We start from the raw sequence: 17,123 nt of genomic DNA on the forward strand, positions 1-17,123 counted from the left end.
TAGTAAACTGAATTAAACTGTCAAAGTTGATATTAAACCAAATTAGAGTCTATTTATCATAAAACTTTATAGTAATCATTGGGTTTAAAGTTGGATGACAGGCCAAATACATAACTTAAACTATTTGAGGGTGAGGAGTAGCCGATAAAGTTGATTGTACTTTGTCAACTTTACTAACGATAGTACCATCTATGATGATGATAGTATTGTCGAAGTCCAGTATTATGACTCTATGTCAAAAATTACAATCATAATATTATTCAAAGTCAATAATAATATATATCATAAAATTATAATATTTTAAATTATTGATTATATTTTTAAAATCTTTTGATTGTTATAAATATCTCATTCAAGCATGAATGATGGAGTATCTAATTTTGAATTTATAGAATAATATATATTTTTAGTCTTAATTGAATTTTTTTTTCTTGAATTGAGTTATGGGACTAAGTTACGAGAGATGAGAATGAAAAAATGAGGTGACGTCCACAAAAACAAACACTGATCCATTATCATGGGAACAATCAAACATCCTTTTGAGAACCACTCGCCTTTTCAACAATCGAACATCAAAAGTAGATCCGCGAGCAGCAAAAAAGTAGGACATTTTCCATGTCCATCACACCAACGCGTCTATTGCTCTCGCTTCTTCTCCGACAGATGTTTCAGCAGATCGACGGTGAACCGCTCCATGTTCTTGCTTGACGAACCACACGGAGTCACCGCACTCTTGACCGCCCTTTGAGCTTCCTCCATCTCCTTCCTCAGCTCACCGCCTACTCCTCCTCCCATCAGGCTGTCGATCCTCCTCGAGACTTCCGCCCTGCTCACCTCGCCGATACTTCCGACATCGATCCCTATCCTCAGGTCCTCCACCACCATCTTCCGGTTCGTCGGCTGGTCCGCAAACACTGGGAAGCACAGCATCGGCACCCCGCACCACATGCTCTCCAGGATCGAGTTCCACCCGCAGTGCGTCAGGAAGCCGCCCACCGCCGGGTGCAGCAGGACTTGCTTCTGACGGCACCACGGCACCACCATCCCCCTCCCTTTGCATGCATCGATGAACCCCTCGGGAAGTGGGGTGCCCTCCGTGCTCCCGCTTCCTGGCCGAAGCACCCATATGAAGCTGGATTTGCTGTCGAGGACTCCGTAAGCGATCTCGTCCATGTCCCGCTTGCTAACCTCGGCGATGCTTCCGAACGAAATATAGAGCACGGAACGCGGCGGCATGGAGTGGAGCCACTGCGAGCAATCCAGCTCGGGCCATAGGCTGGTCGCTGCCCCGCCTTCGCCGGAGTCGGGACCGATGGGCCCCACGGCGTAGAATGGCCACTCCTGCTGCAGCGCCCCGATGACCTCCACTTCGAGCTCCTGCACCGTGTTGCACAGCACGAAGTCGGCCCCCTTGACCTCCTCGAATGCCTTACCGGCGTTCCTGAGCAGCCGCCATGACGCCTCCGGCGCGTGAAAGAATGACACGAGGTCCGTCGGCTCGATGGACCGCACGCCGGGTATGTACGTGATGGTATCCTTGCGAGTCTCTGTTCGGTCACCATGTACAAACATGAGAAGCTCGATCGATCCATCACGAAGGAGAACGTTCGTAGCAAAGGATGTATACCAACCGGTAGGAGAGCCAAAGTGGCCATTTTCGACGAGGAGGTGCATGTGGTAGTAGATGGCGAAGACGAGCGCCGGCTCGGTCCAGAAGGAGACATAAGGCAGCCCAAACTTCTTGGCCAAGGTCGATGGCCACACGGCGAAGGTGTCGGAGATGAGGACGTCGATGGGGGGCTCCGCGAGCAGGAGCTTCCGCATCAGCTCCTCGACATGGACGGGGAGCAGGTGGTAGAAGGCATCGGAGAATTGATCCCGGTGCATGTACCTGTCGAAGGTCACGGCCAGTCCGTCGCTCACGAGCTCGTAGCGGATGTCCAAGCCCATCGAGCGGGCGTCGGCGAAGACCTCGTGGCCGTCAACGGACACCGCACCGGAGGCGGTGCGCTGGTGGTGAAAGGCCTCGGTGGTGACGAAGGTGACGATGAAACCCCTGGCGGCGATCTTGACGGCGAAGTTGGCAGCCGGCGTAAAGTGACCTTGGAAGGGCGCGGCCACGAAGATGGCGTGGTGCTTGGGGATATCCTCCGATTCGGACATTTCAGTGCTGCGAAGCCTTGCTGACGGTGATCACCTGCACATTTCTCTACCTGCTGCTTGTCAGTGTTGGGTCTCCTTTCCGTCCTCCAACAGCGTCATCGATGGCGTTACTAAGAGGAGATGAATCAGAACCTGCGGACACGGCCATTCAGATCAGATCAGAGACACTTCAGCTGCCGAGGAGATGAATCAGATCCTGCGTTCCGACGGAAACGAGAGGTCATTTCGCAGGTTCAATCATGTATGGCCACCTTGCGGACATGGTTTTGAGAGAGATCAACACCACGAGACGTCAATGGCACGTTTCTGGTGGTCCACATGGAGCCTTTGTTGTTTTGCTCGGATGTACATGGAGACGAAGTGTGAGTGATCGTCATGTATAACTTTGGGACAGCCTGTGCACCGTCGACAGCGACTACCGAATATTGGTCTTTTCATGTGGGGCAGAAGCCGCCTCGTGATTCGTGCCATCGGTTCGTGTCAATTAAGTCTATCCAATCGATCCAAATTTGATTTCTTTTAATCGAATTTGGACGGATTCGACTAAAAGAATCAATACGCAGATAATGAAATTTATCGATATTCGAGACACTGATTTTATTAGGGGATGACGACGGCAATAGTAGGTTTAGATGCTCGAATTTGAAATGAGTTCAAATAAGGAAATAACTATTTAAATTAGATTAAGTTCAGTAACTAAGTAATAAGTTGGATTTAGGTTCTAAATCACCTATCAATGATCTTGGTGAGGTTAGGTTTCCAATATAAGCTTTGGTAAGTGAATATGATATATCACTGTTATATCAATGTTTTATATGTTAAAAATATATTATATGAGATTTAATTTTTAAAAATATTAAAGGTAGAATGATGATATATTTTTATTATACTAAATAAAAAACATATTTCATTTTGATCTTTGGAGAAGATGAGTAGCAAGAATGACTACATATCTCTATTACATTAAACAGAAAACCTAGTTGATTTTGAGCTCGGAGACAAAGCAGGTAGAATGACCACATATTTCTATTACGTTAAACAAAAATTCTATATGATTTTGATTTTGAAGAAGAGGAGTAACAATAATGATATATTTTCATTATATCAAATGACATATAACATTAAACAATATGCATCACACTTTTAGCATTTGATTCCCATAGATAAAGAAAAGGTGAGATATGATCTGTATTCCTTGGGCAGAACCAAAGATCAAGATGAATAAATCCTATTTATTGATGTGGTCCATCGTTGCTACATCCTATTGATAACACAATCGAAGGAGTTGAAATCTATTTGAGGCATATTTCAAGTATGAGTTATTTACTTTAATCTTTTGATGAATTATGCTGAGCAATTCATACTTAATTATATATTTCTAGTTTTGTTTAGTATATTATTTATTATAACATATGCAAACCTTCATCCTATTTCTTTTTTATCCTATGTCTCATGAATATAAATTATGATTCAATAGTTCTTTGAAAAAATCAGCATTATCTAGAATGGTGGGTCCATCATCTATTCCCAAGATCTTTGTGGAATGAGAAAAATGCAACTTTGAAGGCATGGTTGCTCGAGTCGGATGATGACAAATTATCATGTCTAGTTCATTCAGAGGATGGCCACTTGACGAGGAGCGTAAGCCACTTGACAGATGATCTGCGGAGTTCTATTACATGATAACTTCCAAGTCACTTTTCTTTTTGTCTAAGTCACTTTTCCTTTTCTTTGTGAGTATCAAGAATATCTTCATTCATAGGTCCCAGATCCAAATCCTTTTAGTAATAAAAATCCCTTCTTAAACTGTATAAGTTTCTTCCAAAGCATATGACTTTGTAGATGTATAAGATAATATCTAAACATATGGATCTTATATAAATCAAATATCATACTCTCAACTAAAAACTCACGTTAGCACCCCAAAAGTAGCACATTCTAGAAGAAAGGTAAACAACTAGGTATGTACTTAGAGTTTCCTATCATGTACGGCTTGGCAATCGATTTTTTTTACTTTCATCCCATCTTAATCTACCCTATGCTAACTGAATAGTTTGTCATAAATATATTATTTTTTTCCTTTTTTTTTTTTTTTTTGGGTTAGCCTTCTCCTCGATCAAACCAGAATTGGCATTTCTAACTCAAAAATGAACAAATACCATTGCTCAGCAGTTGCTCTGCTTTGTATGATCATTTTGCTGCGATTTACACGTTTCTATCCCTTATAAAAGAGACAGAGTTAAGTTAACGAGAATGTTCGATAAAATGAAATTAAGCGGAAACATGCACAGTTAAAGAACAGAAATAAAAATCATAGATTTTTCATAGAAAATAAAGTTTCATCGTCTTGCAATGGTGCGTAAAAACCCATAAAACTGAAAAAATACACGTACAAGGGAGATTGTATTATACAAGGAGATTGTATATCCCTGAAAATCTATAGATTTGTGGGAGAGGATGAAGGAGGTTAACTGTCCTCCTCTCTAGTGGTGATCCACATGAAAGGGTTACGAAAACGCTCATCAAATCGCTGCATATTCCTCATCGTTACGCGCACTATACAATCAAGAAAGGGTTACCTCTTTTTGCTGTCCACATGTCCCAAATATAGGTTATAGTATGAGGAGGAGAGGGAGAGAGGAGAATAGGAGGTGATAGTCCACATGTCCCAAATATGAGCTATAGTATTAGGAGGAGAGGGAGAGAGGAGAATATGAGATGTCAATCAAAAAGAACATAGCCTATGACCCTTTGGTTCCCTCCTATTTATAGATACCCTCTATTAACTTAACATTAATAGATCCTACCACATTTGGTATTAGATCTCCATTCAACTACCCATGCTACTTAGATTAGTGGGTCTCTACCCAATAATCTCTCATTGGCTCTTATTAGACTCATTCATAGGATCCAATAATTCAGGGGCTTATTGGATATCCAATAAGATATGGGCTCCAACGGATATCTCATATTCGAACCTCTACTCATCGTAGCACCTACCATATGTGTGTGACCCTCTAGGCCTAATAATGAGCTGACTATGAGTCATACCTGTCAAAACTCCTTTTGACTCAATGAATTATTATCTCTATAATAATTTACTCAACTCATCGACTACAGACGTACTATGCCACGACGTCGTAGTCCCCAAACGATACAGGGGAATCCAATCCATTGGACATGTCTATCCTTAGTTACCATATATCTATAGTCTCTCATCCATCTAATACCCTAGAGATTGTATACCGGGTTTGGTGCTATTAAGCCCATACGGTTTCTACTCAAGTCTCGTTCTAATCGGATTCTTCCGGAGAACTCTCTCTCTAAATCCGAATGACCCTATCTAGGGATTTGTCTGAGCAAGAACATATATAATATTTCTCTCATGACATTGAGAGCGGATGATCTTATATCGATACTCAATAGCCCTTGTAAGGTTGGCTACCACTCTTGATGACCGACTATGCTAGATTTGGAACTTTCAAGCATATGAGTCTAATATCAAAGAGTAGAGTACTCATACAGAACATCCTTAGTGTCCCAAGTCTAAGGAACATATATTCCACTAGAACTATGGAATCATTGTCTGTGAATAAGACATCATCAACCATCCCGTATTCCGTGAGTGGATCAATCGATGAACTCATTCTCTATTGAGCACTTGCACTATATCCTTAATGTTACCACACGAACAGCTATGAGACCAACGATCTCCATCATATGGAGTGATATATAATACACCAGTCCGTCCGGTTATCTCGATGTCCCTATTGAGCAACCTATGACTAGAATTATTTAAAGTCTGTGTTTAAAGATGAAACAGTCTCATTATCGTGATCTTATCACGATTCGATTTCCATTGCAAAGATCCATAGACAACAATATTAAGTGATAAAATATCAAATAATATAATAAGTAAAATAAGTGTATGTGATGTCACATGTGTCATTACTTATGTGATTGACTTTCAGGACACATAATGATTAACACAAAGTAAATTCTTCTATGATTCCACGTATAAATTGAATTGCTATTTCGTGCCCTCTTCAGAACATTAAGCTCAGCACTGTAAGACTTACATTGGAGATGATGATATAGTCTCAGATTAGGATCCAGAGATCTAAGAGAGGTTCGTTTGGAGTCATCCTGAACAGACCACTCCACAGGAAGATCAAGCATACGAAACCATCAAACCCTGACCTTGCAACCGTAAGATAGAGCAAAAATAATCTAAAATCGACTAGGATATATTTCATGGGAATGTAAGATGGGGAACTGGTAGACCCATTTTGTGTCAGGCCATCAAGAATTAGCCTATGATAACCAGTCTCACTGAATCCAATTGGCCACGGTTGACTGTCATCAACTGCATCCCTTGGCTTTCAGAAATCAAGGCTTTCAAGATTAAACACAGAATTAAAATTGACTAATCCTATGAACCCTCCTCTCGTCCGTTGCTGATTTGGTCATCTCTCTCCCTCTCCCCTCAGATTGGCTTCTCGTGTGCACGTAGCACTAAAACCCGTGCGATCCACCGACTAGAAACCGCGATTGAGGTGAAGATCGTCGGAGGCGACTACGGACGTGAAATTTCTGCTGCCGAATTAATTTCGCTCTGCTTACGGTTGCAGTGCCAGACTAAGAACGACCGCTCAACGATGGAAACGGGTCGGGTAAGCGAATGATATCCAAATATAAATCCAAACCCGATTGTCTAGCTATCTAAATTCGATTTATCATCAACGATAAGACAGATGCCGTTACTTAGACTACGTGAGTAAGTAAATGATGATAAATCAATCAACTCGACGGAGTAAATGCAGGCAATATGACAAATATATTAAGGTGAAATCGTGTCATTTCCATCTGCGCCGGAGATGCGTGGCTTTCTTTTCGTCGGAGTCACCCCACCACTCGTTTGAACCGATGATTCGTCTGGGTGGAATCAATCCGAAGACAGAAAAGTCTTCTCGAGGGCCATTTCTCGCAACAAAATTTGTGGTACCCAATTAGCTGTTCATGGACTCCGTGCATTTGGGGTCATCGAATATGCCAAAGTCGGATACGAACGATGACGGAAATGTCACGTTCCCTATTGTTTAAACGCACATTTGTTCCATTATAGAGTCACTTCGTGTTATGCACGCAATCATTTTATACATTTTGGGCTGCTGCAAGGATAACTTACGTAAGTATGTATTTGCATTAGAAGATAAGATTTTTTGAGGAAATCTCTCTATTTTGTTGAGGAAAATCGTTCTCATAATCTGTATAAATAGGAGAGGAAACATGTATTTAAACTTTTCACTTCTTCAATAAAGCTTCTTCAATAATTATTTTTATCTTCTATTATTTCTATCATGGTATCAGAGCAGTGAGAAAAGTGAAGAAGCTTCGCTCTTGTCTTTGGCCAGCGACCAACGTCGCTGAGAAAAGCGAAGCTTCGCTCTTGCCTTTGCCTTTGGCCAACGACCAACGCCGCTGAGAAAAGCGAAGCTTCGCCCAATTGCAACAGTAGCAGCAATCTGCTCTTGCCCTACTCATGAAGCCTCTCGCTTGTAACCTTCGCTGATCTGCCAACAGTCGACGCACTTAAGGAGAACGAGCGGACTTAAGGAGAATAAAGGGAACGCTTGTGCTCTCACAACAACAGCAATTGCAATAGCAGCAATCTGCTCTTGCCCTACTCATGAAGCTTCTCGCTTGTAAATCATTCTTTGCATCGATCCAAGATTGGTATCCTGTATTTAAGCTTCTTCACTTCTTCAATAAAACTTCTTCAATAATTGTTCTTATCTTCTATTATTTCTATCACATTATTGGTCCGAGGTGGAGATTATCTTCTATTATTTCTATCACATTATTGGTCCAAGGTGGAGATAAGGGAGCATCGTGGAGAGCCCTGTACCGAAGAGCATGGAGAACCCTGTTGCTGTGGGCATCATGGAGGAGCTTGAGGCCCAGAGCGAGGTGTGGAACCACACGTTTAGATTCATCACCTCCATGTCCGTCAAGTGCGCGGTGGAGCTCGGCGTCCCCGACGCCATTCACGCCCACGGCGGCGCCGCAACTCTCCCTCAGCTGGCCGCCGCCCTCAGCCTCCCTCCCGCCAGGGTCGCCGACCTCCGACGCCTCATGCGCATGCTGGTCCACGCCGGCTGCTTCGCCAAGCAGGAAGACGATGTATACGCCCTCACGCCATGGTCGAGGCTCCTGGTGAGCTCCGAGCACACCGCGGCGGCCCCGTTCGTGGTGGGGATGCTCCACCCGCTCGTGGTCCAGTCGTGGCACTCGCTGGGGGCGTGGTTCCACGGGAGGGCGCCCACGCCCTTCGCCGCGACCCACGGGAAGGGGATCTTCGAGACGGCACGCGAGCAGCCGGGGTTCGCGGCCGTCTTCAACGAGGCGATGGCGAGCGACTGTCGGCTGGTGGGACAGGTGTTGGTAAAGAAGCATGCGGAGGTGTTGGAGGGAGCGCGGTCCATGGTGGACGTGGGTGGCGGCACGGGCACCCTTGCGGCGATCGTGGCCGAGGCCTTCCCGCAAATGAAGTGCACCGTCCTCGACTTGCCCCACGTCGTGGCCGCGGCCGCGACCGCCCGCACGCCGAACAACTTGGTTGTTGTTGGGGGAAACATGTTCGACCATATACCATCGGCTGACATTATGTTACTCAAGGTACGCGCAACACTACAGCAAACTTTCCAATTCCTAATTCTTCTGAAGCAACACATGTCATATATATTGTGTGTTCTACAGCTTTCTCTAGAAAACAGAAAACACAGAAAAATAAAAGCATTTCGATATATTTATTTGTTAATTTGATTTATTTAGAAATCGAGTTTATCCTAGAATAGATTTGTCAAAAGGGAAGGGAATCACTTAGTTGGGAAGAAAACATGAGAACAAGTTAGGAATTTTTTGTTCCTTGTTTTTTAGTTCACAGTTAACAGTTTGTCTTTGCTCTTTAGTCAAGAATGAAAGCAGCTACTGTGTTATGCAGTAGAAGATTATGGCAATTCACAGTTGACAGTTTGTCTTTGGTCTTTAGTCAAGAATGAAAGCAGCTACTGTGTTATGCAGTAGAAGATTATGGCAATTCACAGTTGACAGTTTGTCTTTGCTCTTTAGTCAAGAATGAAAGCAGCTACTACTAGTGTTATGCAGTAGAAGATTAATGCATCAGGAGAAAGACTGTATAAGCTTATGTATCGATCAAACTTTATACGCTGCAGTGGATCCTGCACGACTGGAAAGATGCGGAATGTGTGAAGATATTAAAACGCTGCAGGGAGGCAATACCATCCAAGCAAAACGGAGGCAAAGTCATCGTAATCGACATTGTTCTCCAGGGAGACGAAGCCAGCAGGTGTGATAAGTCGAGGGAGTCACAGTTGTTCTTAGACATGCTGATGATGGTAGTCAGTGGAGGGATGCAAAGGGAGGAACACGAATGGCGTAAGATCTTTACGGACGCTGGTTTTTCGAGCTACACGATCAAAGGTATGGGATTGCGTTCCTTGATCGAGGTTTATCCTTGATGTTTATCGCAAGTGAAATTAATGGGGGTCAGTCAAACTATAAGCTCCTCCAACATGGTAAGTTGAAAACATCTACCTTTGTATGTTACCCAAGAAGGTGATGCAAGATTGGCTCTACTACAGTGCCTTCTTCAGCAGTCTTAGATTCAATGCCCGAGAGTCAAAGCGAGAGATTGTTTTAAGTCAACCATATAACCTATGTATGTGCCAAAAGAAAAAGAATAAAAGAATAAAAAACTTGATGACCTATCAAGCTGTGGCTATGCTAAATGATGTCAATGTTCAAGAATTCTTCTTTTGTGATCCAAAATTTAAATGAGCTAATATTTATTACCTGCAACTAATATATTAGAAGCCATGCTGTGGAAACACTTTTAAGCTCGAGGTAATAAGTGCATAAATTGAGGATTATTAAGGTAGGATTCGGGATTAAGAAAAACCTCGTCTCCTGTCCTGCATGCACCCACCCATGCTTTGGCAAACATCTTACGGCACGGTAATGTTATTTCTTATGGTGGTAATGTTGCGTTTCTTATGGTTACTGTACCAGATTTACATGGTTCGATAGATGTTTCTAGGCCATAAAACATCAGAATCTATTAAACAATAAAAACCCATACTATAAGCCCAAACTATTTAACCAAGTGTGGACTTAAACCCAAAGCAAACACTTAGGTTTTACTTATGGTGCATTTAACTTTAAAGCTAAGACCCTAATTTATAGTTCCAATAGGAGATAACAAGCCTGATTTTCTCGATGTGGGACTATGGGACTTGCCAAACTAACAAATCTCCACTTTGGCATGTCCCAACAAAACTTGCTCCACCTTCTTCACAAATGCCCCAATGGGCAATCACCAACAATGAATACCAACAAAGTCCAAGCACTGCTTGAACTTGTAAACCAAAAGAGGCTTCGTAAGCATATCAACTAGATTGTCTTTCGTATGAATTTTCTGAACAATGACCTTTCCCTCCGCAATAGTGTCTCATTTGCATCCAATAATTTTCTTACCCGAAGGTGGCTTCACAAGATCCCAAGTTCTATTCTAATGGAGAGATTCAATTTCATCATTCATCGCGATCAACCACTTAGTGGAATTATCACAAGAAACTGCATCTGAGTAGGAAGTAGGCTTACTAACTTCACTTGTTTCTTCTACAACAGATAAAGCATATGCAACCAAATTTGCATATCTTTGTGGTGGTCGAATATTTCTCCGTGGTCTATCCTTGGCTATGGAATATTGCTCTTCCTCTGGATCATCTGCGTCAGTAGACTCGGGACCATCTACTGGCATTCTTTGAGTAGAAGAGTTTGATTGAAAAGAATTTGAACTACCAATCTCAAGCTCCACCTGCTTCTGCGCACTATCATTTGTACAACTAGTAGATTCCTCTTTGGAAGATAACATAGACAATTCATCAAAAGTAACATCTCTACTGATTATAAATTTTGGGGATTTGGGATCAGAATACCATAATCTGTATCCTTTCACCCTAGAAGCATACCCAAGGAAAATACATTTTTTAGCTCAAGGCTCTATTTTTCCTTCATTTATATGCATATATGCTGGATACCCAAAAAATTTTAAATCAGAGTAATCAGTAGGAGTACCTGACCAAACTTCCTCCGGAGTTTTAAAGTTAAGTGTTATAGACGGAGCACGATTGATAATGTAACAGGCTGTATTAATCGCCTCTGCCCAAAAGTCCTTTGTCAACCCTGCATTTGAGATCATGCACCTTGCTCTCTCCAAGAGTGTTCTGTTCATACGTTCGGCCACACCATTTTGTTGAGGCATCATCCTAACAGTGTGATGCTGAACAATTCCTTCATTTTTGCAGAATTCATTAAAGTCACTTTCACAAAATTCCATGCCATTATCTGTTCGAAGCCGCTTAATTTGTTTACCTGTTTGCTTCTCAATCAAAGTCTTCCATTGTTTAAAGGTTAGAAAAATATCATTTTTATGCTTCAGAAAATAAACTCAAACTTTTTTGGAATAATTGTCAATGAAAGTCAACATATACCTGGCACCACCCTTAGACTGAATATGAGTTGGACCCCAAAGGTCTGAATGAATATAGTCAAGAGTACCTTTCGTTTTGTGAACTGTCGGAGAATTGAAGCTGACTCTTTTCTGCTTTCCAAAAATGTACTATTCACAAAAATCCAATGGCCCAATACTTTGTCCGCAAAGTAGACCCCCTTTTGCTCAATATGCTCAAACATTTTTCACTCATATGACCCAAACGCATATGCCATAATTTGGTGATGTCAGAATCAGACAATGATGATGACGAGACTGCAACTGAGCTTGTGACAGTAGTTCCCTGCAAAATATACAAGCTACCAGACCTACAAGCTTTCATAACAACTGTTAGGATCGGAGCGGCACTAAGAGGGGGGGGGGTGAATTAGTGCAGCGGATTAAAACTTCGATTTAAGAAAAATCTTTCGTACGATAAGAACGGAACTTGAAAAGTTTAACTTGAAAGGGTATTCTTAAAGTTGCGCAGCAAGGGTAATAAGGAACTAAAGCAGTAAGAAGATTTGCAGTAATGTAAATGACAAGAACAAAATGCAAACCAGAGATTACGCCGATTTTAGAGTGGTTCGGTCAAATGACCTACTCCACTTGCGAGGCCCCTCTTCGATGAGGCTCCCACCTTCCACTAGCAAATCTCTTGAAATGGAAGGGTAAATACCCCTCTTACAACCTTTTACAAGCAGCTCAACCTCTTACAGATTTTCAATGAGAAAGAAGGAGGAGAACTCTCTAGTAAATTGAAAACAAGACTTGCTAAGACTTTCTAAGACTTTTCTCTTCTCAAAAGTTGTTCTCTCAGCTGAGATTAGAGGGGTATTTATAGGCCTCAAGAGGATTCAAATTTTGGGCTCCAAAATTTGAATTTTCTTAGGGTTTCCGGTGCTGGAGGTGCCACCGCCCAACCAGGCGGTGCCACCGCCCAGCGCTCGGGTGCTGGGCGGTGCCACCGCCCAGCCAGGAGGTGTCACCGCCCAGCACTCGGGTGCTGGGCGGTGCCACCGCCCAGCTAGGCGGTGCCACCGCCCAGCTAGGCGGTGCCACCGCCTACAGTGTTTTCAGCCCAACTACAGTGTTTTCAGCCACTAGTTGGGCTTCAATCTTGGCTCTCTAGTTCGCTGGTTTAGCTTAATTTTTAGCCTAAACCAACTCTGACTTTGGGCCCAGTTGGCCCCTAACCAGGATATAGGATTATCTCTTAATCCTAATCCTAATTACAAGTGGACTACATAACCAAAACACATCCTAAGCAAATTTTCAACCGCGAACGTCGAGTCTTGTTCCGGCGAGCTTTCCGACGAACTTCTTCCGACGGACTCCCTGCAAGCTCCCAATCTTTGTGATGACTTTTAACGAGTAGCCGAGCCTTCTCGGTGATCTCCGCGAGCCTCCGACGATTTCTTCGGCGAACTTCCGACACGTTCCCGATTTCTTCTCGGATGGTTCCGGCAGCATCTCCGATGATTCTTCGGTCTCTTAAACGTCCATCGAGCTCGACTCCGGTATCCTTGCTTTATGTTTTCTGGTTATCGTAGTTAATCCTGCACACTTAACTCAATAATATGGATTAGATCAATTAACCCATCAATTGATTTCATCATCAAAATCCGAGATTCAACAATCTCCCCCTTTTTGATGATGACAATCAATTGATGACGGAGTTAAACGTAACTCCCCCTATCTATATGCCATATTATGAGAAGATAAAACACTTGAATTTCATCATTGAATTCAAGTATAAACCGATAAGCTCTAACCGTAGAACTTATCGTTATTCTCATTAAGCATAATGTAAATGCGAAACTTTGATGAAAATCTTTTTCAAGTCAAATGATATGGGACAATTTTTACTACGATAGGAGATAAAGATTTTCAACATGAATTTCATGATATCGATGTAAGGCATGCTTTCAATATGATCAATCAATCTTGTGATATTCTCAAGGATTTTGCAAGGCATATTTTGTCATGCTATTAAGAATGATATAAGTCATCACTTTTCTCCCCCTTTGTCATCAACAAAAAGGAAAATGAGACTTGAAGCACATATTTTGTCATACAACGATTTTATCATTGAAAATTAAGTATGCAAAAATATTTACGCAGAGTTCATTTTAGAGAAAAATTCAGCATGCATTCATATTATCTAATCTCTTCTAACAAACATTGTAGGTGCACAAGGAAGAGATTGTGATTGAAACAAGAATTTCAAGAAATAACTCCAATAAGTCAAGATCATAAATCCATTCAAATTCAATTCGTCAACTTGAAGCTCATAATCAAACCATCAAAATCAATTTTGAGATTCATAAAATCATTAATCTTGATTCAAGATAGGATAAGATATTTTAACAAGTCATTTAGAATTGAAGGAGAAGGATTAGATTCATCGAGGAATGGAGAGAGAATGAAAAACTTTACGGAAAATCCATTCAAACATATTTATTCTTTGGGACAATTTAACACACCTAATTCCCTTCTAATGAATTCAAATTGGTCTTCGTTCAAGGCTTTTGTAAATATATCTGCTAATTGATGCTTTGTGTCAATGAATTCTAGAACAACATCATTGTTAAGAACATGATCAGGTATAAAATGATGCCTAATATCGATGTGTTTGGTTCTAGAGTGCTGAATCGGATTTTTGGTAAGACATATGGCACTAGTATTATCACACTTTATGGGAATATTTGTCAAGTGAATTCCATAGTCTTCTAGTGTATTTTTCATCCAGACAACTTGTGCACAGCAAGCACTTGCAGCAATGTATTCGGCTTCCGCCGTGGATAGTGCAACTGAATTTTGTTTCTTGGAAGTCCAAGAAACAAGTGCATGTCCTAGAAATTGGCATGTTCCGGATGTACTTTTTCTATCTATCCTGCATCCGCCAAAATCGGCATCTGCATAAGCTATTAGATCGAATTTTTCAGATTTTGGATACCACAATCCTAAATTTGGAGTTCCTTTAAGATACCTAAATATTCTTTTAACACTCTTAAGATGAGATAATTTAGGATTAGATTGAAACCTAGCGCAAAGTCCTACACTAAACATAATATCCGGTCTAGTCGCGGTGAGGTAGAGTAGACTACCTATCATTCCCCTATATGTTTTTTGATCGAAATTTTCACTATTTTCATCCATATCTAACTTAGTCGCAGTACTCATAGGGGTGTTTATTGCTTTTGAATTATCCATGTTAAATCGTTTTAACAATTCTAGTGTATATTTAGATTGGTTAAGAAATATACCATCACTAAGTTGTTTGATTTGTAATCCCAAAAAGAAAGTTAATTCACCCATTAAGCTCATTTCAAATTCAAGACTCATACATTTGGCAAATGATTCACATAGTGATTCATCCGAAGAGCCAAAAATAATATCGTCAACATAAATTTGCACAATAAGAAAATTATTTTTAAAATATTTAATAAACAGTGTAGTATCAACCTTGCCTTTAGTAAAATTATTTAAAATAAGAAAGGAACTAAGCCTTTCATACCAAGCTCTAGGAGCTTGTTTCAAGCCATAGAGGGCCTTAGTCAATTTGAATACATGATTAGGAAGAAGAGAATTTTCAAATCCGGGAGGTTGTTCGACATATACTTCTTCGGAAATAAAACCATTCAAGAAAGCACTTTTAACATCCATTTGAAATAGTTTAAAATTATTACTACTAGCATAGGCAAGGAGCATCCTTATGGCTTCTAATCGAGCCACGGGAGCGAAGGTTTCTTCGTAATCGATACCTTCTTCTTGGTTGAAACCTTTGGCCACTAATCTAGCCTTGTTTCTAACCACGATACCATTTTCGTCTTGCTTGTTTCTAAAGACCCATTTAGTTCCAATGACTAAATGGTCACTAGGTCTAGGAACAAGCTTCCATACCTTATTCCTCTCAAATTGATTCAATTCCTCTTGCATTGCAATAACCCAAAAATCATCTTTTATGGCCTCGTCAATGCATTTAGGTTCAATTTGAGAAAGGAAGGCGGCATTAGCACAAAAATTCTTGAAAGAGGAACGAGTTTGAACCCCTTTTGATGTATCTCCTATAATTAGCTCCTTTGGATGAGCATCTATATACTTCTATTCCTTGGGTAAGGAAATTTCGGAAGAAGGTGCATCCAAGTTGCTATTTTGAGGAGGAGGTTCATTTAAATTCAAATTATCAAAACCAAGATCATCATCAAAATCATTTTTCTTTAAATTAGAAATTTCATTAAAAACTACATGAATAGACTCTTCTATAACTAACGTTCGTTTGTTAAAAACCCGAAAAGCTTTAGAAACGGAAGAGTAACCAAGAAAGATGCCTTCATCGGATTTAGCATCAAATTTTCCTAAGACATCCCTTTCATTCAAAATAAAGCATTTACAACCGAAAACTTTAAAATAGGAAATATTTGGTTTTTTGTTATTCCACAATTCATAGTGAGTTTTTGATAAGGATGGTCTTATTAGGACTCTATTCATGATGTAGCAAGCCGTATTTACGGCTTCGGCCCAAAAATATTTAGGTAAACTATGTTCATTTAACATAGTTCTTGCCATTTCTTGTAGGTTTCTATTTTTTCTTTCAACTACTCCATTTTGTTGGGGATTCCTCGGAGTGGAGAAGTTGTGATTGTATCCATTAACTTCACAGAAATTTTGAAAGTCACGGTTTTGAAATTCGCCACCGTGATCACTCCGAATTGATGAAATCATAAAACCTTTTTCATTTTGAGTGAGTTTACAAAATTTAGAGAAGCACTTGAAGCAATCACTTTTGTGAGCTAAGAAATAGGTCCAAGTGTATCTAGAGTAGTCATCCACAATCATAAAAGCATATTTGCTTCCACCTAGACTTGTTGTATCAATTGGTCCAAATAAGTCCAAATGAATCAATTGTAACGGTCTAGTGGTGCTAATTTGATTTTTTGGTTTGAAGCTTGTTTTTATTTGTTTGCCTAGTTGACATGCATCGCATACCTTATCCTTAATAAACTTTATATTCGGAATCCCTCGTACTAATTCTTGAGATGAGATTTTAGATATTGTTTTCATGCTTGCATGGCCTAATCTCCTATGCCAAAGCCAAGCATCATCATTTACGGCGGAGAAACACATATCATTACTTAGTTCATCAAGATTGATGGTATAGACATTATTTTGTTTTAATGCAATCATAGTCATGTTATGATTTGGTTTTTCAATAATACACATATTTGATTCAAATCTAACGATATAACCTTTATCGCATAATTGACTAATGCTCAACAAATTATGTTTCAATCCATCAACTAGTAATACATCATCAATAGAAAAACTTGATTTGTTACCTATGGTTCCCTTGCCAATGATTTTGCCTTTGTTGTTGTCTCCG

The 17,123-nt window shown here is 40.7% G+C and overlaps 2 protein-coding genes across 2 annotated transcripts; one reads left to right on the forward strand and one right to left on the reverse strand.

Moving 5' to 3' along the window:
• Positions 1-488: 488 nt before the first annotated feature.
• On the reverse strand, positions 489-2,549 carry LOC103983422 (UDP-glycosyltransferase 86A1). Its single transcript, XM_009400671.3, has 2 exons — positions 1,632-2,549; positions 489-1,547 (listed from the first exon to the last, which is right to left on the reverse strand). Exons 1-2 carry the CDS (start codon positions 2,161-2,163, stop codon positions 637-639), a joined length of 1,443 nt encoding a protein of 480 aa, XP_009398946.2. The 5' UTR covers positions 2,164-2,549; the 3' UTR covers positions 489-636.
• Positions 2,550-8,030: 5,481 nt separating this feature from the next.
• LOC135610268 (trans-resveratrol di-O-methyltransferase-like) lies at positions 8,031-9,951 on the forward strand. The gene is made up of 2 exons (XM_065104567.1): positions 8,031-8,841; positions 9,399-9,951. Exons 1-2 carry the CDS (start codon positions 8,080-8,082, stop codon positions 9,702-9,704), a joined length of 1,068 nt encoding a protein of 355 aa, XP_064960639.1. The 5' UTR covers positions 8,031-8,079; the 3' UTR covers positions 9,705-9,951.
• Positions 9,952-17,123: the final 7,172 nt, after the last annotated feature.

The sequence above is a fragment of the Musa acuminata genome, chromosome BXJ2-4, assembly GCF_036884655.1.
Source record: "Musa acuminata AAA Group cultivar baxijiao chromosome BXJ2-4, Cavendish_Baxijiao_AAA, whole genome shotgun sequence".
Classification (NCBI taxonomy): Eukaryota; Viridiplantae; Streptophyta; class Magnoliopsida; order Zingiberales; family Musaceae; genus Musa; species Musa acuminata.